Source organism: Vitis riparia, chromosome 5, assembly GCF_004353265.1.
Source record: "Vitis riparia cultivar Riparia Gloire de Montpellier isolate 1030 chromosome 5, EGFV_Vit.rip_1.0, whole genome shotgun sequence".
NCBI lineage: Eukaryota > Viridiplantae > Streptophyta > Magnoliopsida > Vitales > Vitaceae > Vitis > Vitis riparia.
Window position 1 is genome coordinate 8,464,637 of NC_048435.1, and position 23,628 is coordinate 8,488,264.

General features: G+C 37.0%; 1 protein-coding gene across 1 annotated transcript in view; it reads right to left on the reverse strand.

Moving 5' to 3' along the window:
- The window catches only part of LOC117914340, a 34,882-nt gene that overhangs the window by 5,495 nt on the left and 5,759 nt on the right, over positions 1-23,628 (reverse strand). The window contains exons 3-7 of the mRNA XM_034829639.1: positions 22,151-23,601; positions 21,911-22,045; positions 10,260-10,331; positions 836-877; positions 596-685 (exon numbers count right to left, since the gene is read on the reverse strand). Of these exons, the coding sequence (XP_034685530.1) occupies positions 596-685; positions 836-877; positions 10,260-10,331; positions 21,911-22,045; positions 22,151-23,596 (1,785 nt within the window). The 5' untranslated portion in view covers positions 23,597-23,601. The remainder of the gene's footprint in view (positions 1-595; positions 686-835; positions 878-10,259; positions 10,332-21,910; positions 22,046-22,150; positions 23,602-23,628) is intronic.

Consider the following 23,628-nt stretch of genomic DNA (forward strand, 5'->3'; position numbering starts at 1 on the left):
AAGGAACTCTTCACTCCCCCCTCCACCAGAAGAGAAGCCCAATCTGATCTTGGGCCCCCCTTTTTTGCTGGGTCTAAAGTGAGCAAGTGGCCCATTCTTGAAGCGGCCCCAAATAATGATCAGTTACTAACTGGATATAAATTATATATGCATGATATCATGCAAACATCACAATTCAACAATTGGTCCAACCACTAAATTGTGAATAGTAACTTTTCCAATTCAATGATCAGTCTAGTTTTTGAAAACATTGATTCTAACCACTTGAGCTCTGAGGTAGGTTAGTAGCTTAATATCTATTAAAAAAATAGGTCAAAAAAACTACAAAGAACATCAATTACTCCTATAAAACACTGTTTTTTACTATGTTTCACAAAACAGTTTAATTGAAGACGCTTTTTAGGCATTCCTTTTTTTCAGAATTAAGAAAAAGAACTCTCACAGAATGAAAGACATACTCTAAATTTCTCCCAACTATGGTCAGGAATAATTCACACAAATGAGAATATTGTTGGGAAGATACCCAACTAGTTTGGCCTCTTATACAACGGCATAGAATCTATCAGAAACAAAATTACCAAGTAAGAAATAATACCTCCAGAAAAGCACAAGGCTCACCAAGATCCTCATTAACCTGAAAGCGGTAAGCCTTCAAGGGACCAAAGGCAGCAGCAATCTCCATAAGCTGGACAGCAGTAGAAAGTTTTAATTATTAAAAAATCAAAGTGAGCAAAAAAAGATATTATCATTTATGTATATATAGGCTATAAGAAACAAAGAGGTAATATTGAGGCAAAGATGTCCACAATGCAGCCACACATCTAGATTATATTACCATATCAGATGAAAGAGCCCTTGAAATCCCACCAATGAAGATCTGTGGCAACAATGCACAAACATGGATCAATTTACCAAATATGAGAGGGAAAGAGAAAGACCAAACCCAGCAAGTGGCTTATTGACACAATAAGCACAGACTACAGAACAAGATAAAATAAATTTAGAGCCTAATAGAAAATCTTAGGAAATTTAATTGGTGATGCTGACTGTTGAGCATTTAGGAACAGCACAATAAGATTTTTTTTAATAAGTAAAAGCAATTGTATTAAGAGCACCTAAAGAACACCCAGAAGTATACATGATGTATACAAGGCATTAAGGCCAAAAAAGAAGAGGGAAACACAATCATCTTCACCTTATAGCAATGCCATGTTATAGAAACTGTAATATTGAATTTGTTTGATATGTAATTTAGTACATCCTTTCCCAAAAAAGTTAACAAAGTAATGCTTGATGGAAAGTGACTAGAAACACACACATACAAGTATTGAATTTATTGTTAAGGTGCCTAGGAGAGCAAACAAAAACTAATCATTCAATAGACGTGTAACTCTAAAACCATGAATCTGCTAAAAGTGCAAAAATAAGGAGGATGTATGTAAATGTTCAGACCATAGCTTGATCAGCATACGAATTGTTATGTAAGATTAAAATGAGCGTAGCAACAACTCCTTTGGCTGATTTTCTTTCTCCTTCAGTATGTTTCAGTGTTCATTTTTTAATGATGTGACTGGGTGATTGCATTATTATATTGTATCAAAAAATGGGGATTAGGTTTAAGTCTAATCTGCTACTAAATTACAGGAAAACTAAATGAGAGAATAAGTCAAAAGATTTTATAGATTATTGCTGCATTTCAAATTTCATTCAGTTCCTATTTTTAGGCCCAGATTTTCTCTGTACAATTGTTTCCTTTCTTGTATATTGCATGTGCTTTTTAAGTATCTCTGTATACCAATTAATCATTACATTATGAGCATGAAAATTCTGTCAAACCTGCATTCATGGTATCAGAGCTCAGTTCCCTACTGAAGTCAGCTTAAATAAAAAAATAAAAACTCTTTTTTCTCCTTTTCTTTCTTCTGGACTTTTATTGCTGGAATCAGAGAAGAAAGTTCTTTGTTTGGTTTGCCAAGAGTTTAACCAAGCAAAAAGGGACAGGACCAAATGTCTGGAGTGATTGAAGAGAACTTTCTGGAGAGTCAAGGCCAGTACCTCTTCAACAGCAGCCCTTCAGAATACCACTTATCGAACTGGTGATAATCTGAGAATTCAAATTACCACCCATAAGCTGAATGGATAGAATTTCCTTCGTTGGTTTCAATCAGTAAAACTATTCATCAAAGGTTATAAGAAATTTGGCTACTCGACTGGTGCAACCAAAGCACCAAAGGAGGATGATCCATCATTTTCTACATGGGATTCAGAGAATTCCATGATTATATCATGGCTGGTTAATTCAATGGAGCCAAAGATCGGTCAGACATATCTATTTCTTTCAACAGCAAAGGATTATCGGATGCAGTGACTGAAACAAACTGTGACTTGGGAATTCTACACAAGTATATGAAATAAAAACCAAAATTCATGAGACTGAGCAAGGAACTCAGGATGTAACTAAATACCATACATTCTGAATAGAATTTGACAATAATTAGATTTATTTGACAAATCTGACGCTCATGCTACAAGTGCCAGGTTCAAGAAAATGTTGGAAAGGTATTTGAATTTCCCACAGAGCTTAACAAATAACCTGATCCGAGAGGCAGTCTCTGAAGTTAAGAGAGAGGCAAGCATGGCACATATTAGGATGGTACCACAACTGAAAACTTAGCTTTACTTACTGTTGCAACCAAGACTGAAGCTGTTACTGGAGGTCCAAAAATTCAGAAGTGAAGAAAAAGGGAGGTGTGGTGCAACCATTGCAACAAGCTGTGGCATAGCAAAGAGACGGTTGGAAAGTTCTCCTAAAAGAAATGGCCGAGGAATGCAAGCAATAGCTAAAAACCAACCTGGAACCATTAATCCTTCACCATTCAGCAAGGAACAAGAGCACTGGTACAGATTGATAAATCAGTCCTAACTCTTTCACAATCCATCACCCTCTTGCCCATTGACCCATACATTTTGTCTCATTGAATGCCTCACATACTTTTTTTGCCAAATAAAGTCCCCTGTATCATTGATTTTGGGGCATCTGACCATTTTAGTTGGTTCTGAACATATTCACCTTATTCAGGTGGTCTGAGAATAAAGATTGTCAATGGTTCTTTATCCATTATTGCAGGGAAAGGTTTAGTTTTTTTTGTCAAAGAATTTTACCTTAAATTTTATTTTACATGCACCTAAACTTTCATGTAATCTTTGATCTTTTAGTATACTCAAATAAGACCTAAACTACATCATCAATTTCTCACAATTTGGCTGTGAATTTCAGGACCTATATTCAGGGAAGACAATTACCAATGCTAGGAAGATTGATTGACCACTATTTTGAAGGGAATGCTGATGTAGTGGACAAGCTAAGGCAGCAAGTAGAAGTGCTATTTCTTTTTCTGTTGACAATAAAATAATGTTTAGGCCACCTTAGTGTTTCATATTTAAAACAGTTATTTCCAGCTTTGTTTAAAAACAAGAATTCTTCAATTGTCCAAACATCACTGAGTTTTCTATCCTGCTCAATCTTACAAAGTATCTAAACCATTCTCTTTTGTGTCCAGTAATATATAGGGTCCCTCACGTGTCAAATATATTACAGGTACAAAATGATTCATCAAATTTATAGATGACCACATTCGAGTTTGCAGGATTTATTTTTTAAAAGAAAAATTGGAAGCTGAGAATGTTTTCAAAAATTTCCACACTATGTTAAAATTCGATTCCAAAAACAATTATAAGTTCTTCAAACTAACAATGGAAAAGAGTACTTTTATTCAATTCTTAAAAAGTCTATGTTAGAACAAGGAATCATCCATCAGTCTTCTTATTTGATGCGCCTCAACAAAATGGGGTTGTGGATGGAAAAAAAAAATAGACACCCTCTTGCAGTTGCTAAGCTAGAGCACTCATGTTCACCAATGGGGTTGCAAAAAATTACTGAGGATAAGCTGTCCTCACTACTTATTTTATTAATCGAATGCCCTACCCAGATTCTTAAATTTGAAGCACCTCTTAACTACTTCTCGAATTTTTATCCTCATACTAGAATATTTACATCTCTTCCTCTCAAAGTATTTGGATGTACAACCCCTTGTTAATGTTCATACACGAAATTGGTCCAAGCTTGACTCTCGTGCTTTAAAACGTGTCTTTCTTGGTTATTCACTAACACAAAAGAGATGAGTGCTATGATCCTATTTCTAAGAAATTCTTTGTGAGTATGGATGTAACCTTCTTTGAAAATCAATCTTATTTCCATAAAACCTCTCTTTAGGGAGAGAGTTATGAGGTGGAAGATCATTTCTAGGAAAGGGAAATCACATTGCCTATTATTCCTTTGTTTCTTGAGTTCAACTCAAGGAATAGTCAGCTTTCCAATATGTCCTTCAATCTGCCAGCATCAAATCCTATGGTTCCACAACATGAATATCAAAAACAAGGGGAGAAGCATTCCTAGAAAAACCTCAACCTGAGCTTAGTGCTTACTCAAGACAGCGAAACCCTTCAAAAGTGGAAAATTAGTCTTCTCAACATTGTCAAAAGCCAACTTCGAATTTAGGTAACCTAGAAGTTGCAGCAAGTAATTCTGATCCTTTTAGTGCTTCCATCTTAGTTCCAGAAATGCAGTTTGATGATCTTGGTATTCCTATTGCTCATAGAAGGAGACTATCTATGATAGTTCCTCACAATCTGCTCATACAAATTTGTATCTTATCATAGATTGTCTCTTTCTTACAGAACTTTTGCTAATAACCCATCAAGTGTTGAGATTCCAAATAATATACAGGAAGCATTGAGGATAACCCAATGGAGAAAGGCAGTGTTTGAGGAGATGGATACCTAGAAGAAGAATGAAACTTGGGAACTAGTTGATTTGCTAAGAGCATAGCATCTCTTGGTCTGCAAATGGGTCCTCACCTCAAAATACAAGGTGGATGGCTCAATCGAGAGATACACAGCCAGTCTTTAGTTAAGGGTTTCACACAAACGGATGGTATTGACTACCAAGAAATTTTTTCCCCTGTGACTAAGATGAATACAATCCATGTCTTTTTATCTCTTGCAGCCAACTTCGAATGACCCTCACACCAATTAGATGTGAAGAATGCATTCTTGAACAGTGAATTAGAGGAGGAAGTCTACATGGACTTAGCACCAGGCTTTGAGAAAATTCATGGAGGTGAGAAAGTGTGCAAACTCAAGAGACCACTCTATGGATTGAAGCAATCTCCTAGAGCTTGGTTTGATAAATTTACCAAGTCAATCCAAAGCTATGGATAAAGTCAAGTCAACCATATTGTGTTTTTTAAATAGACACTTGGCAGCAAGATTGCTATCCTAATAGTGTATGAGATCAAGGACCTTGGACCACTTAGATATTTTCTTGGCATGGGGATTGCTAGATCCAAAGATGCAATTTGTGTATCTCAAAGAAAGTACACTATTGATCTATTCAAGGAAAATAGTGTTTTAGGATGCAAGCCAATTGACACTCCCATATAAATCAAAATTGTAAGTTGGGGCAACAAGTAATGCTGCAACTATAGACAAGAGAAAATATCAGAGGCTTGTAATGAAGCCGATTTACTTGTCACATGCATGGCTAGATATTTCCTTTGTCGTGAGTGTTGTTAGCTAGTTCATGCACTCCCCTAATAAAGAGCATCTCAAAGCAGTGTTTGGGAAGAATGAGCATCTTCTAGTTGAGGCCTATACCAATGTTGATTGGGCTGATAGTCTCACTGACCAAAGGTCATAGTCAACTTCAAGCTACCGCACCTTAGTTGGTGTCAATCTTGTTACTTGGAAAAGTAAAACAAAAATTTGGTTGCCCCGAGTAGTGCAAAAGCTAAGTTACAAGCTATACGCACATGGGATTTTTGAACATTTTTTTGATAGGTATATAAGAATATATTAAAAGCACTTGCAAAATGATGCATTGAAGTACACACAAAGTATACAAAGAAAGGCCCCAAGGCAAGCAAGAGGAGAAAAACGAGGCAAAAAACCTACCACCCTTAAGAAGAAAACCAACCCCCACCTAGAATCCTCTAACAACACAAAAAACAATACAACAACCTCTAGCATTGACCCCCCATTGTTCCTCCCATTTCCCCTAATAGTGCATGAAGAACTATTGTAATTAACTACACACTCAAGTTTACGTGATTCCCTCTTAAGACTAGATGTCGAGAGATGATTCCTTTTTCCACCTAAGATCTTAACCCCACGCCCTTTTCTTACCTCCAAATTCTTCAAAGGGAGCTAATCTCCTTCTCGAATCCCATAACTAGCATCCCCACAAAGTTGCTAAAACGTACACATTTGTTGGGAAGGCTAATAGGATCCTCTCCCTCCAAGAAGCAAGCATGCTCCAAGGCCTCAAAGGGTCCCGACTCCTCATCCCTAATAGGTTTGCCTTCAGTTTTCCCTACCAAGTTAGTCTGGAATTCTCAAGTCCCTTTCAAAATCAAGTCCTTTGTCTGGTTAGTGGCTCACAAGAAGGTAAATACTGACGACATGTTACAGTTGAGAAGACCCTACAAAGCACTTAGTCCCGACATTTGCATGTTGTGCATGAAGTAGGGAGAAACAGTAGATCATCTTTTTCTTCATTGCCCTCTGACGATGGGGTTGTGGTACAGATTATTTCAGTTAACAAAGATAGATTGGGTCCTTCTTAGGAGCATCTTTGACATGCTATCTACCAATTTTAATGGTTTTGGATCTTCTAAGAGAGGGATTGTATTATGGCAAGTTGCGTGCATTGCTTTATTATGGGTGGTGTGGCGGGAAAGAAATGCAAGGATTTTTGAGGATAAAACAATGAATTCAAAGAACCTTTGGGACATGATTCATTTCCTTGCTTCTCTTTGGGTTTCTTGTTCTAAGGTTTTTAAGGGGATTCCCCTTAATGTGATACACCTTGATTGGTTAGCGGCGTGTAACTCCATTGGGTTGGCCTAACTTATAGCAGTTGTTTGTACTTACTTTGTATTTTCTCGCATTTGTTTCATTGTAGTTTTGTTTTTCTTGAGTGGGAGGATTCCTCATCCTTCTCTTGTACTTTCCTTTATATTAATATATGCCTTTGTCGTTTTCTATCAAAAAAAAAAAAAATGTCTAAAAAATGCATAGGGGAGCGGTTTTCTAAACCTTCTTTTGTTTTTCCCCTGTGAAGGAGCCATGCCAACTCAATAGAATTTCTTTGATTGTGGAATAAAGCGCCCAAACTATGCCAAATAAGGAGAATAGCAACTACCATAAAACCTTTCATTTGACATAGTGAAGAAAAACATGATCATTTCCCTCAATTTTACAAAGAAGACATTTGTTTGTCAACAACCACCCTCTTCTTTTAAGTTAATTATCATCAATACTTTTCCGTAGGCATCCCAAGCAAAAAAGCTCATTTTAGTCCGAATCCATGAATTCTCAATAATGCTCAAAAGGAAGGGAATCAAATCTCTAGCTCCAAGACAAACTAAAGGTATTTGATAGAAAAAACTTCATTCTTTGACTCCTTCCAAATCATTATGTCAATATCTTCCCTATTCATCGACTTATCTTGCAATATTGAGGGAAAAGACTCAACAATACCCAATTTCCAATCATAAAAAGTGTGTACAAAAACACAGATTCCAATCCCCCACCTCGGGGGCGTGTCTATCACACCCCATAAATCCAACACCCAAGCGTCTTTGGATGATGATAAAGCATACAAGGAGGCAAAGGCCACACACACGAGCCCCTCCTCACATCGTCTATCCTTCCAAAACTTTGCCCTCATTCCATTACCCCACTACAAAAGCAACCCTACTATTTTTTGATAGATAATCACAAATATAATAAAGGGCAAAGGCCACAAAGCATACAGGGAGTACACAAATCAGCCTAAAACAAGAACACAAAAAACAAGCACCCTTACCCACCCTTAAGTGGCCGCTAGCCACTCCAAAAAGCCTAAAAGCAACCCTACTATTGATTCCATACTCCAACCCCCTACCAATCTCTCACATTGTAGGAACACTAAGCCCCTTCTTCCTTCTCATACTTCTCTATATGACTTGTTTGCCATCCTTTCCAAAAGGTGTCCGTCATATGTCCATGCTCATCATTCTTAAAGTATCTAGAAAGAGGTTAAAAAAAAAAATTCAACAAGACTACTTGTAAAGAGAACTATGATTCAGGGAAAAAGCTATATCTTGTGAGGTGGACTTTGTCATAAGAACAAGAATAGTGGGGGTGGTCTTGGCATCAAAAGTTTTGCACTTATACTTATGTTAGCATATCATTGTTAGGAAAATGGTTGTGGAGGTTTTATAGAGAAGAAAAAAATCTTGGAAGAGGGTTAACTTTGAATTTAGGGAGATAGAGGGTAGGTGGATTTCTAAGGAAGTGGGCAAGGCAATCTGTTGTGGGTTTCTCTAGAAAGCTATAAGGCACAAGTAAGAAGAGTTTTGGCTCAGGCATTGTATCTTGATTAAGAATGGCTTAAGAACCAAATTTTGGTTTCGCAGATGGTGTGGAGAGTGTCTTTGAAAGAAAGCTACCCATCCTTACTCAAAATTGTGTTAGACAGAAATCTGAAAGTAAGATACTTGTCAGTGATGGAGGGGATTGGTTGTTAGTGCCCTTGTTTTTGAAGGTCTGTCCTTATTTTTGAAGGTCATCAAATGATTATGGTCTAGAACTATAGTGTCCATGAAAGGAATGAGCACCTCAAGGTATATTTAACAAAAGAAAACTAAGAAACAAAATGAAGATTTTAGAATTTGGGAAGTCTTAAAATCTTGTTTGTTAAGGATCTAGAAGTCCACTCGATTAGAAACTCATATTACCAAAAGTTTTTAAAAAGTCTTAAGTTTCTAATTTTAAAAAGAAAAGATTCGTTTTTTCTTTTTAATTCTATTAATTGGAAGATTTAATGGTTTTATGAAAGGGACAAGAGTCCTACTAAGTTCCTATATAGGTTATGTTTCTTTTTTCATGGTTTTATACAAGTTTTAGGGTTTTATATAGCCTATAAATAAGGCTAATTGCTACAAAAAGGGATTAATAATGAATAATTAATATATATATATATATAGGCATATGTATGCATTAATGGTGAGATAACATCACTTTTTTCTTTTAGGTGAGACTCTAAAATCTCTTATTTTTTCTTCATCTTTTTCTTTTTTATATTTTATTTTCTTTCACCCACTGACACATTTTTACCTTGTCGTTTCTCTCCTTAACTGCTGAGTTGATTAGAGACAATCATCCCAAGATTGCACTACGACAGGCCAACTTGCCTAGGTGCATTCATTTAGTGCCCATGCAAAGAGAGGGGAGGACACCTTATTGTGGAGAGGGGAAAGAATGCATGTCTTTTTGTAAAACCATTCTACTATATATCTTCTGTGAGTTTCTGAGAATTTCCCTATGAAGGAAGTTTGGGTGGGTTCGGCATGTTCCACCTAGCATTTGTTTTTTTCACCTAAGACTCAAGGCAGGAAAAATCATCATGAAAAGGGGTGGGCATTTGGTAAGTGGATACTTTTTTTGCAAAGAGAGAGCAGTCAGAAATTCATATTCTCATCCATTGCAATGGATACTTCCAAGGAATGTTAGAGACTTGCTCTCAGGGTCACAGGGGCATGGGTTGGGTAAGAGACAGAAAAGTGTAATGACCCTCGCCTCCAGATCTGGTGCATTTGAGAAAGCACAATGGTAGAGCTTCTGGAGAAAAGGGATTTGAAGTCATGGAACCTATATATGGCTCTAAGTAGACTAACCAAAGAGACCTTAATTGGATCTCTTGAAATAAAAAATAATAGTCTGTACCATGGCGAGAATAATTGTCTCATTGACCAACAAATTAAAATGAGACCACCAACACAAGAATTTAAAGAATTAAATGTGCATAACTTTCCTTGTCAAAGATTTAAAGTACTAATATCACAGCATAAGAACAATGTGAGCATGATACTACTACTTACAACAAGCATAATGATCTTAAACAGATGGACACAATTGTACTCTCCAGCTTTACAGAACTTATCCAATTAAACCACTGATTTAGTGCAAGGAAATGTAGTGCAAGTAAGTTATGAAATAAAGGAACACTGCTATGAAACTTCATGCCAGACAAAGCAGTTTTCATGACAAAAGCTAGGCAGTCAAGCCAGAAAAGAACCCTGGGTTCCAAAATTCTAGCTGAGGTATTACTTAAGGTAATCCTATCATAATTACCATGTGTTTCCTCATATACATACCTTGTGAGGTGAATCCTTGACAGTATCACTTATTGCATCAGGTGCAGCTACTAATTTCTCTTGAACACCAGTCTGCATGAAAATAGCAACTGTCTGAAAACCTGCTACATGAATAGTAACCACAATGTACCTCAGAAATTGCAAAGCAGCAGAAAGTACTTATTTGAACCGAACTATCTTCTGTTTAGCACATAGAAGAACTTAAACAGATACAAGAAATTCAGTCTTAACTTTATGACCATTAACAAGGAAGAAAAACATAGAGCAAAAAAAATCTCGTGTTGAAATATCTCTGTTGAAGTAAACCATCAACAAACATTAGAACTGTAATTACGACAAAGCATTTTGACCTCACAGTACTGGTTTAAGGAGATGAAATGGTTGGAAGTTATTGAAATGTTTAACATGCTTGCTGATCCCTTATACCTGGTCTTGAGCTTCCTTAGGGATGCAATAATCTCAGACCAGCATTCTTTTTATGTAGTGTGTCTTGTGTCTCAACCAGACAAAAAACATGCTATCAGATTGAACTTACAAAACTAAGTGGAAGCCACAAATCCAAAGCTTGAGAGAAGTACAATTTAGGACAATAATTTCAGAACCATAAAAAACAATAGCATATTTTTCATTTAAACTTTAACAAAATCCCATTAATGTAAAGAAGAAAATTAGATTTGAGAACTCATAAGTATGAATCTGTCAGTTATGTTCCCTGCTTACACTAGGAATATGCCAACAGAGCTTTCAGAGATTATCACTCAATAAAAACTAAAACACAGGCTAATGAACATTATAAACAATTTCTAGCCTGCAGAAGGCCACGCAAAGCCTACATCTTCTGAAGTGTATACAATATGCACATGATGCATATTTCCTTTCCATCATGAGAATTCCACCATGCCAACCCTTTTTTGCAATGAAGTATACAAACATAAAATATAATTTTTGTTTTGGGATGGTTAAAATTTTATGCGATCTATCAATACAACACACTACTACAATATGGTAAACACTAAATACAATACTGGCTAGTTGTAAGCATAGTTGCACCCATCTAGTTCATGAGAAGAAATGTAAAATTCTCAAGCTGACAGATAATCACCAAAAACATCCTGGTTTTGGCATGAATTATTTATTTATTTACTTATCTTTTCTCACAAGTTATCAGCATGAGTTGGACCCAATGACAAAAGTACGTAGGGCACAGAATTTCAAAGACTTCAGATATTTTCTTTTCCTTTTTGCTAGGAAGATGAATATTTAATATCTCACAGGTAATGCAATCCTAGCAACTGAATCCTACCATGTCAGACACCACTGCCATTCTCAATCCTCAAACTGGCAGATTGAAAGCTAATCGTTCTCTAATGATCACTCCTATTAAGTTGCAAGCACGAATCCACAGACTCACCATGATTCATCTATTTAGATCGAATTCCCAAGACAGAATTAAAATTTTGGATGGGTGAGCAGTAAAAGAGTTCCACATCAAATGAAAAGGAAACTCGTCATCTACAGAACATAGGTGATAGAATATGAAATGAGAGAAATTCATTCCTGGATGGCCTGGTTATGTGCAAGAAAGATCAAAGTTGCAGCAGTAAGATTCGTTTAGTTCAACTTGATGGAACCACAAAGACCAGATGACCAGCAAAAGAACTTTGATTAAGACTTTGAGAAAAGACATAATGACATGTAATTTTGCTATTAAAAAGAAAAGAAAAAAAAAAAAAGAAGAGACACCGCCAAGATAAGCTCGATGGCCATAAAGATTCTCGTATCCAACTACATGTAGTTGGGTGCTTTGAGAGCTAAGTCTAGCAGAATATTGGAATTTTGGATAGCTTTCGCCTATTCATTTTAAGGCCAATATTATAGCAACAAAGATTTTTGTCATTATTTTAGTTAAAACTTAAACTATGTTCATAAGCTTGACAGCAAGCTATCACCAGAAGTAAATATGGACCTAACAAGGTTTCCTTCTTATTGCTCTTAGATTCCATCAGTTATGTCTTACAGTCACAGAATCTGACCCCACACAGGAATTGCAAGAGGGATAAATTATGAATGGCTAAAAGGATGCTTAATTTCAACATCCATGGTGCAACCATGCCCGGATGATTGTTACAACGACGAAGGCATTATCATCATATAAAATCACCTGGTCATGTAATTAAATAAAAATGGATATAAAGCTAAGCATAACCATGAGAACATTCAGATTGCAGATATGGAGAGAACTACATCTCATACCATTTGCAAGCTGAACATCAAATGAAAGCAAACACTAAACCACATGTCACAAGAAATAATGGTTCCAACGGCCTAGATCAATGATCCAAAACCAACTCTAGTAGAAAAAAAAATGCAAGCACATCAAACTTGTCACTACACCTGGAAATCTTCTTATTTAGGAGTCAGCTTCATCACCATCCTGAACGTGATATATGACATACCCAACATAAACACCCTATTTAAGAGATTCCAACATGATGGTCAGAAAAGATCTCATTAAGGGGACAAATAGACATGCCTTGTGCAAGAGAAAGCTAGTGAAGCTGCATAACAGTTTCTAAAGTGGAGTCTGATAAACAATTCATATTTTCTTCTGAGGTGCAAACAAAAATAAACCCAATGACATCAAATAGAATCTTACAATAACAAGACCCTCTTCCAGATTTAAAAATGTGTAATCATGACCAGTAGTACCACGATGCGTACTCATGACTAGTACCATGTTTTACATTTTTCTAAATTAAAATGAAAAAAAAAAGGACAGGTAGTCTTTTATGTGAAAATTTCAATTTAAGAGTAGGCTCTCCCCTTTTTGTGTCATCTATTTTCATCCATTTTAATGACACATAAAATAGGTGGGGATGGGTAAGCTTCTAGGTTTGAGTCCATGTGGTAGCAAGAAAGGAGGAAACAAAAGTCACATATAAAAATAAAGAAACAAAAAGTATAAACATAAATTGGTAATAGAAATTAACACTTCATTTCATGCTGTCTAGCTTTCATATTTCTGAAACAGCATCCAACTTTTACTCAATCACAAATTTGAAAGAAAATGGATACCACATAAATAGCAGATATACTCATTTAATCATGTGCACAAATCTCTCTTTTTTCTTCCTTTTTTTGGTTTTTTGATAAGCAAGAAAATATTATGGGGAAAGAAGCTATACACCATGGTACACAGGATGTATACAATGACTACCACAAAATATCAACAAAACAAGGGGAAAATATAGAAGATCACAGCTCCCACTCTCATCTGGGGCACACCCAATCTACAAAGTCAATCAAAGGCATTGAGCCTTCCCCAATATACAAACTAACCGAACATACAAGATTACCAAGGAAAGTGTGTTTTAACTCTTGAACAGTCTGCTCCTTACTATTGAACACCCTTTGAGTCATTTCCTTCCAAATTGTCAAGAAAATGCATAGGAGAGTGGCTCTCTCCAAACTTTCTTATGTTTTCTCCTTACAGAGGAACCATGTCAACTTAGAAGAGTTTCCTTGATGGTAAAAAGAAAGGACCCAAACAATATTGAGTAAAGAGAACAAAATATGGCAAAGACTACTTTGGTGTAATGAACAAGGATGTGATCTAATGATTCCTCTTCGCCTTTGCAAAGGATACATCTGATCACCAACGACCACCCTTTCTTCTGAAGCTAATCCCCGATCAACACTTTGCCCCAACTAGCTTCCCAAGCAAAAAACCTTCCTTTTGTTGAGACAGAAGAATTCCAAATGATGGCCTCTAGGAAAGGAATCGCATGCCCTAACTCTAGAATGGAGCATAAAGCTCCTAATCAGTCAAATATCTACCAAAACAAGGATTCCAATGGCATCCCTCACCCAAATCATCCCACACATCTATCACCCATGCCTCTTTTGATGAAGCTCAGCATACAAGAAGGGGAAAGCCATACAAAGTGGTTTATCCTCACACCACCTATCCTTTCAAAACTTCACTCTCCTCCCATTTCCCATCTTAAAATAAACTCTACAACTAATCAGGTCTCATTGCTTCATCATGTTTTTGCAAAACCCCACCCCATACCCATACCTCACTTCGCAAGAAGATCAACCCCCCTCCTCTCTCCATACTTTCCCTAAATGACCCTTTTCCAAAGGGCTTCTCCTTCAATAGTGAATCTGCAACACCATTTTCCCATGAGTAACTTATTAAGTGAAGAAAGGCTTTTGATTCCTAAGCTCCTCTTCCTTTTCTCCTTGCAAACAATCAATTAACTCACTAGATGCATTTTTTTTCTCTAAAGCTCCTCCTTCCCAAAAGAAATCTCTCTGAATCTTCTTAAGCCTCAATTTGACCTTTTTGAACATGCCAAACAAAGACATGGAATAAATAGGCAAATTGGATAAGGTACTTCAAACTAGGGTCAAACTTCCACCTTTCAAAATATATTATCTTTTAAAAAACAAAAGTCTTTCCATGAAATCTTCCTTGCATAATATCCCACACTGCCTCTGCTCTGAATAGAGTCCCTAGGGGAAGTCTCGAATAAGTTGGGAACTCCTTTACCCTACAACATAACTCGAGAACCAAATCTTGGACTTTAGCCACCTCTCCTATTAGGATTAATTCACTTTTCTCCAAGTTAATTTTCAGTCCCACAATAGCTTCAAACCACATTAGCAACCAGCTTAAATCAATCACTTAGCTATGAGAGGTTTCACAAAAAACTAGGGTGTCAATGCGAACAACAAATGAGACACCTCCCTCTACCCCAAAACCTGACAAAAGACTACCCTCCCTAGCCTTCTCTAGATGACAACTAAGTGTCTCCATCGCCAAAACAAAAAGATAAGCAGAACGGGTCCCCTTCTCAATCCTTTGGTGCTTTGAAAAAACTTGAAAAAGTGTTTGTTGACAAGCATAGAAAACTTTGTTGTTGAGATGCACCATCGTACCCATTCAGTCCATTTTTGCCCAAACCCCATCTTTCCAAGAACAACTAACCAAAAATCCCAATTGATGTGGTCATAAGACTTCTCAATATCAAGCTTGCAAATTAAACTTCCCGAACCACTCTTCCACATAGAATCAATTGTCTCATTAGCTATGAGTGTTGCATCAACAATTTGTCTTCCCTTCACAAATGCAATTTGGAACTCAAAAACAACCTTTCCCACCACCCTCTTCAACCTTTTAGCCAACATCTTAGCAATGAGCTTGTACAAACCACTCAAACAAGCCAATAGGTCTAAAGTTTTTCAGATCATCAGCAATGAGCTTGTAAATGATGTGGGCAACTCTTTTTGTTGCATGTATTACAATTCTAAATTCCAAGTATCTTGGAATGTCTTCATTTTTCAGCTCTTAAAATTAAACTTTCTTAAAATATTCTTGTAATAGGTTTTGTTCCTAATAAAAATATAGTGAAATCTCCCACACAATTTTTTTTCCCCAACCAATAACTAAGAAAGATGTCCAATTCATAAAAAATCCCAATCACATTGGAAAGAAGAGTAAGGAGTTAGATTTCTCCTAGAAGAAGCAAGAGTAACAAAATAATTCATAATACTAAAATGGCAACTCTAGTAAGCAAAATCTTATGAAAAGAAAACGGGAAGGGATGCTATAACAATCATAGCATATATTTTTCCACAAAATTGGAAGTAAAAACCGTGTATAGCTATATAATATATTTACATGATATTTTGACAGCATTTCCCCCCCTTAGCCACTAAAATTTAACCAAATAGAGAAATTCAAAACTGTAAAGTTTTTATTTTTTCTTTTTTTACTAGATAAAATGAAGTAGCCTAGAATAAAGGAAGTATACAAGGACACATCCAAAAGAAACAAGCAAACCAGAGCAAAAGCTAACCCAAGAAAATCAGGCCAACAAGCTAGACTAGATATAAGATCTCCACTCAGTTAAATTAACAGAAGCAACTCCAGATTTTGCACCCAAAAAAGGAATGAACAAGATCTAAAACTTTATAATATGAACCTTAGACAAAGCAACAATTCAGCTCTAGAAGACTGGAACACTGGTTTTGTGGTTTCGATTCTTTCAACAAGGAACCCAGTAGGACTTACATTCTATCTTATTGAAACACACATTGGCTTAAAACTAATTCAAACACTCAAGAAACTCATTTTCTTTGAATTTTACAGCATAGTTTACAAGCTAATGGCAGAACAGAAAGCAAGAGAGAGGATCAGAAATCATCAGCTGATTCTAAATTTGAAATTTTTATTGCAGAAAACAAAATGCAACATTTAATTGATTTTCAAACATGTTTTTTTTCTCCCAATTACATTTAATATCTAGAATTTCTTTTTTTTTAAAAGAAAAAATTTATCAGCACTTTTTGATAGGTAAGCAAAGATATATGAAAGCACTTGCAAAAAAAATAATAATAATAATTATCAGCACTTCAATGTTATCAAAATGTGTTTTTGATCTTTAGCCTCAATTCTCAAGGCACAACCTACAAAAGGTCAATCCTCCAAGTCACTCAAGGACCTATTGAACTTAAATTGGTCACTCAACCCTAGACTATTACCAAATCTACATTAAATTGATCTCCTTCAGGTTTTTTCCAAAGCTCTAGAGGTTTGAGACAAAGGAAACCCTTTGTCTCCTTGTTTGTTTATCTTAGTGATGGAGACCCTCTCCCACTTGCTATCTAGGGCAAAGAAAGGTGGTTTTATTGATGGATTCCTAGTTAAAGGAAGATATGACCTGGTAATGGAGGTCTTCCATTTGTTATTTATAGATGATACTCTCATCCTTTGTGATGCTAGAGCAAGGAAAGAGCACTTGAGTTAGGTCTTCATGTGGTTTGAGGCGTGTTCAGGGCTAAAGATTAATTTGGAGAAGAGTGAATTGATTCAAATTGAGGATGTCCCAAATTTGGAGGAGCTTGCTGAGGTTTTAGATTGCAAGGTGGGTACCCTCCCAACCTTCCTTTGGGTGCTCCTTACAAGTCTACTAGGGTTTGGGAAGGGGTGGAAGAGCAGTTTTAAAAAAAGGCTTGCTTTATGGAAGAGTCATTATCTTTCAAAATATAGAACACAAACTTTGATTAAAAGCACTTTATCCAGCTTACCCATTTACTACATCTTCCTCTTTGTCATCCCTAAAAGAGTGGCAACTAGATTGGAAAAGATTCAAAGGAGCTTTCTTTAGAAAGGAGGGGCTTTGGTTAACAAGCCCTAGTTGGTGAATTGGTCAATTGTTTGCTTGGAAAAACAAAAAGGGGGGCTTGGGTTTTAGAAGCCTTTCGATTCTCAACAAGGCTCTTTTGGGAATTTGGTCTTGGAGATTTATGAGTGAAAAGAATCCTCTTTGGAAACGGGTGATTTTTGGTATGGGCTAGAGGAGGGGGGTTGGTGCACAAAAGAGGTGATAAAGAGGTGTGGAGTGGGAATATGGGAAGCAATTAGAAATGGATGGGAGGCTTTCAAAGATAACACTAACTTTCAGGTTGGCTCAAGGAACAGGGTGAAGTTTTGGAAGGATACATGGTGTAGGGATTTGTCTTTGACGGATTCTTTCCTGGACCTTTATTCTATGGCCTCTTCTAAAGATGCTTGGATGGTTGATGTTTAGGATAGGGGTAGTTGGGGTCCGATGTTTATTAGACAATTCAATTACTGGGAGTTAGAGGAAGTAGATGTCTTTTTTGGGAGGTTGCATAATCACTTCATCTCTTTGAGTACTGATGATGTTATGATTTGGTTGAAGACAAAAAACGGTGTTTTTATAATTAAGTCCTACTCCTCCTTGGCAAGTAGGAGAGCAAAGCTTTTCCCTCATAGTATAGTTTGGAACGCTTGGACTCCTATAAAAGTTAACTTTGTTGCTTGGGAAGCAACTTGGGTTAACATATTGACTCAGGGTCAGCTCAAAAGAGGGGTTGCAAGATGCCTAACAGATGTTGTATATGCAAAGTAGAAGAAAAAATGGGTAATCATATTCTCCTTCACTATTCGAAAGCTCGTATTTTGCGGCAACTGATTTTTGCTCTTTTTGATGCATAATGGGTGATGCACTCTTCTATGAAAGGGGTGCTCTTGAGTTGGGGGGGCTCCTTCATTGATGAAAAAGGGAAAAAGCCTTGAAAAGTTGCTCTTTTATGCCCTTTTTGGTCCATTTGGAAGGAGAGAAATAAGAGAGGCCTTTGAGAATTGTGAAAGTTTGGACCAAACAATTAAAAATTCTTTTTCACATCTACTTTAGGATTGGGATAGATTGTACATTGAGGATGGTTCCATGTCACCATTAAATTTTGTGGATTGGTTAGCTTAGCCCTTTTTAGTCCATTTGGAGGGGGAGAAATAAGAGAGGCCTTTGAAAATTGTGAAAGTTTGGACCAAACAATTAAAAGTTCTTTTTCGTATCTATTTTGGGATTGGGTTAGATTGTACATTGAGGATGATTCTATCTCACCATTAAATTGTGTGGATTGGTTAGGTTCCCCATAGGGTGTGGTTGCTTGTTTTTGTTTATTCACTCCTTTTTGCCTTTTGGTTGCTTTGTATACATCATATATACTTTCTATTTTTAATACAATCTCCTTTTACCCATCAAAAAAAATATATATATTATAAAGGAAGGAGAAAGTGAGACAACATTTTCAGGTTAATAAGATGGACTCAAGTGTACAGCTCTCTAGATGGACTCTAATGTGGTTTGAGGCCATTTCGGGGCCAAGAATTAATTTGGATAAAATTGAGTTAATCCTAGTGGGATGTGTGGAAAATGCGGAGGCTTTGGCTACAGAACTTGGTTGTAAGGTCAGGAGTCTCCCCTCTTATTTGGGATTACCTTTGGGAGCTTCTTTTAAGTCTGTGGCTGCCTGGGATGAAGTGGAGGAGAGGTTTCAAAAGAGATTGGCAATGTGGAAGAAACAATATATCTCCAAAAGAGGGAGGCTCACTTTGATCTGGAGTACTTTGGCTAGCTTGCCCATTTATTTCATGTATGTGCTTACTTTGCCTAGGATGGTCAGATTGAGGTTGGTGCAGATTCAGAGAGATTTTTTGTGGGATGGTAGGGCTCTTGAGCGGAAACCTTATCTTGTAAGATGGACGCTTGTTTGCTTAGACAAAGAAAAGGGGGGGTTTGGGGGTGAAGTGTCTTTCTTCTCTTAATAAGGTGCTTTTGTGCAAATAGAGTTAGAGGTTTGCAAATGAGAGAGGGGCCTTGTGGAATCAAGTGATTAGGGGAAAGTATGGGGAGGAGCAAGAGGGTCGATGCTCCAAGGAAGTGAGGGGTGGATATGACGTGGGGTTATGGAAAGCAATTAGGAGGGAGTGGCATGTTGTAAGTAGTAGACTCTCCTTTTTGGTGGACAATGGTCAGAGGGTGAGATATTTATAAATAAAAAATGGTCAAAGGGTGAGATTTTGGAAGGATAGATGATGTGGAGATTCACCTTTTTGTGTTGTTTTTCCTACTTTGTTTGCTTTAGCTACGTCCATGGACGCCTGGGTAAAAGATGTGTGGAGTTTCACTGAGGGAAGGGGGGGTGGGTTTTTTTGGCCCCTCCGCTTTTCAAGGCCTTTTTTGTCCCAGCCGGGGAGGGGGGTGTTCCTATGTTGTATCTTATTGAGTCGCTATTTTAGTGTCTCTTTTCAATACAATTTCTTCTCTTTTACTTATCAAAAAAAGAATTAGAGGTTACATTTCCTCATATAAAGGGCACAGAATATGTCAATCAATGAGACCAGCACCTTGAGCCACTCTAAGAAGAACTCAAGGTCAAGGCATGGAGTATACAAAGATTCAATCCCTTGAGGCTTCTGCCATGAAGTATGAGACATATATCTCGAGCCTAAGGATACAAGTTGGGCGTGTTGAGCCCAATCAACCCAACCAATGGGCAATGGTTGGCTAGAGTTTCTTCAAATTAATAGGCTTAGTTTTATGTTGAGTAATGCTAAACCAACCTAAGGTTTGGCTAGTCTATGAAACAGGCTTGGAGCAAGCAACCCAACATGTTTACCAATTATAATCAGGAGAAAAAATATCCTCACCCTGACTCCCCGAGTATAACAAAATTTCATTCTTTTATATAATTGTAATAAGATCATGTAACTTCATCTTGTAACTCAAAATTTTCCTTCTAACCCCACTTTTCATTCTCTGCAAGTCCTGTCAAGCCTACTTCCTCGATATCTTATATTGTTAAACCAGCCATGAGATCTTTCATTGACAGGAAGTGTCAGGGACACTTCCGCTGATTAATCAAGGTAATACCAAATAAACGAGTTGGCTTAATATATGATGGTATAGATGTCCCTAAAAGTTAAATTTTCACCTGATCTGAACAACCCAACATAACTCGAGAGGTAAGATGTAAGTTCTAGCAATGTAAAACATGCAGTCAACCTGGAACAAGAGATGTTTTTCCAACAATGTCAACTATATCAAGTAAGGAACCATGACAGCTGAATTAGGTAATTTATCTTATTTACCCCAACACACAATTTGCCACATAAAAATATGTAATATAACCGAGGCTTTATATGTTTAAGAAAGATTACTCATTCAAGCTTTTTTATCTCCACCAGTGATTTTTGCAACTATAAGATACATTCTTCCATCAATACAAATCACAAAAAGAGTCAATGTGCCACGAGATACTTAAATATGCTGCCCCATAGGCAAAAGGAGAACATTTCAACTAATTTCCCCTCAATTTGATAAGTATTCCATCAATAGAAACAGGAAAAAGATGATTCTTCACTTCATTTACCAAAACTAAATATTTTTAAAGTCTTGAAATCAACTATATTATCCCACTAAAATAAATAAACAATGCAATTAAAAGTCACAAAGCCACACCTCTCACTAGTTTCAAACCCAGTCTTTCCTTTCTTACATCCTGAAGACAACTGCCACATGTCAAGTTTATTAGGGTTGACAAGCCACCCCAACCTCATATTACAGAACAATAGCCTACAGGCCTTTTGTATGCCGCTGGCATGGAAGCCTTCTAGACAAGCACCAAATTAATTTGGGTTCATGTACAAATTTAGCTGGTTTTGACATTTAAGGCTGCTGAGCCTTCTCTCAAGGACCAGGACATTTGACGTTCATATATTTCTCAAATGAGTGCAACTTTGACCATTAAATTAGCCTCTGTTTAGTAGAAGTTACTGAAATTCAACTGCCACAAGGTCACCAGCCCCCCTTTTTCCTACTAGTTGACAAGGAAAACCCATCCAAGCTTGTTTGAAAGAATATCAAGATTTCATGGATAAATCAACTCCTATGTCACAGCTGCCCTAATCATGCAGCACATTTTAACAGATAACACTAAAGAATGAAATATTTGATTTCAATACTGCCATCAAATATTGAATGGAAACATACCACAAGGAAGAATATAAACATGTGAATTGGTATTATATCATCAACAAATAGGAAACAGAAATGATCAACAAGTTTGATCCAGTTTTGTTCAACATTTTTTTCATACCTTTGAAAGAGAACCATCAAAAACAATTTATTTTTTTTAATCAGTAAAGAGAAAAAGAGAACCATCAAAAACATCTAAAGTGAATCAACAAATATTAAAAGAAAAGGCAACATGAAATCATTATAAAGCAAGAAGCAAGAAAAGAAGGCATTAATCGTGATTATCAATCTTACTACCATGTCAACAAAGTCTTTTGGGCGTCTAATCTTGAGAATGGACCCAGAGAAGGATATGCCATCAAAAGAAAGAGCTGCTGAAGCATCCTCAGGTGTGAGAAACTCCACGAGAGCTTGGCCTTTCTCTTTGTGAATCTGCAGTTAAATACGGTAAGGGCCAAAAGCATGTTAAATCCCCTATACTTCTATCAGATGCACATTATGAATAAAATGAATATATAAAATCAATCACAAACTTACAATGCAGCTGATACATGGCGGGGTTCCTTGGACATGGTTAACACCCGAACACAGCAAAAAGTTATTAAGGCATTCCATTAGAGCTTTCTCAGAGGATGAAACTGGTAAATTTTCCACATAAAGCCTCCTCATAGGGCGGGTGGCCTGTGTTAGTTGAATGGAGTCAATGGAGACATTCTTGTTTTTTGATACAGCATCCGAATAAATTCTAGGGAGGGGGGGCTTTGCTGTAGTTGCAGTGACTGGAACAGCAACTGGCACAGCACTAGGCAGTTCGTCTGCATTTGATGATACAGTTGGTTTTAAAACCTGCAAACTAGAAAGAACTGAACCAGCATTCATGCCATCTGTTCTAGCAGGTGGGAGATCCCAACCAGCACTTTTCTTCTCTGGCGAGCGATTAGTTGGGGAAGGAGTCTTAATAGCAGCCTCAGTTCTTCTCTTTCTTGGTGAATAGCCACCAAGCCCACTTGCAGACCCACCATGTCGTCGGAAATGGCTGCTTGAACCATTATTTGATATTCTATTCCTGTCAGCATCAGAATGCTGTCTTCCTGACCTATCTTTAAGAGAGTGCGATGAAAGCTCTGCATGCTCCCTCCCATGATGAGATGTACGTTTCTGTGCCCTTGGTGAAAGAGAACTGGACCTTTTATCTCTATCCTTATCACGCTCTCGGCTCCTTGACCTTCTTCTTTTAGGCCTTGATTCTTCATAACGAGATGGCGGTGATTCCCTCCTTTCCTTTCTATCCAGAAATTCAGATTCATGCCGTTTTCCAGGATCATGTTTCTTCATAGAATTCCTTTCTCTATTTTTCTCATCTTCTCCAGTTCGGTGTTTCCTTTTGCTTTCTTTTTCAGATTTTCTGCTTCTGTCTGCATATCTATCCTTCCCAACTGAATCTCTTGAAAACTTATTTTCAGGTTCACTTTCAGAATCATCACTTGATCGCCTTGATCTCTCATCAATTTTTTTCCTTCCATGAACCCTTTGGTTAATCTTTCCTTCTTTAGATTTGTCAGTCATGCCTTTGTTTGGTTTTGCCTTCAATTTGTCTTCTGAATTATGACTTTCCTTATCTTTTAATTTGCCTAAATTGCCTTCCTTCATGGAAGTGTTCTCATCCTTCTTTCTGGAACTTACCTTCACAAAATCCTCTGAAGAATGATTTATGGCACCAGGGAAGGAATCCTCATTATGTTTATAACCTTTGTCAGATTCATAACAATCAGAAACGTTCTTCACAATATCTTTCCTTGATATATTCCCTTCTTCTCCAGCTCCATCTTTAACATCTCCATGCAGTTTCTTGTTTTTCCTTCTAAGCATTATTTCATCAAAGCTGAAAGGTCTTGTCCTAGCAGCAGTTCCCTCTTTGAAATTATCTAGGTCAAGCTCCGTACTTTTACCATACTTCTCTTTTGGCCGATTAGATCTGCTCATCCTGCCTAATAGAAACTTCCTAGAATAAGAAA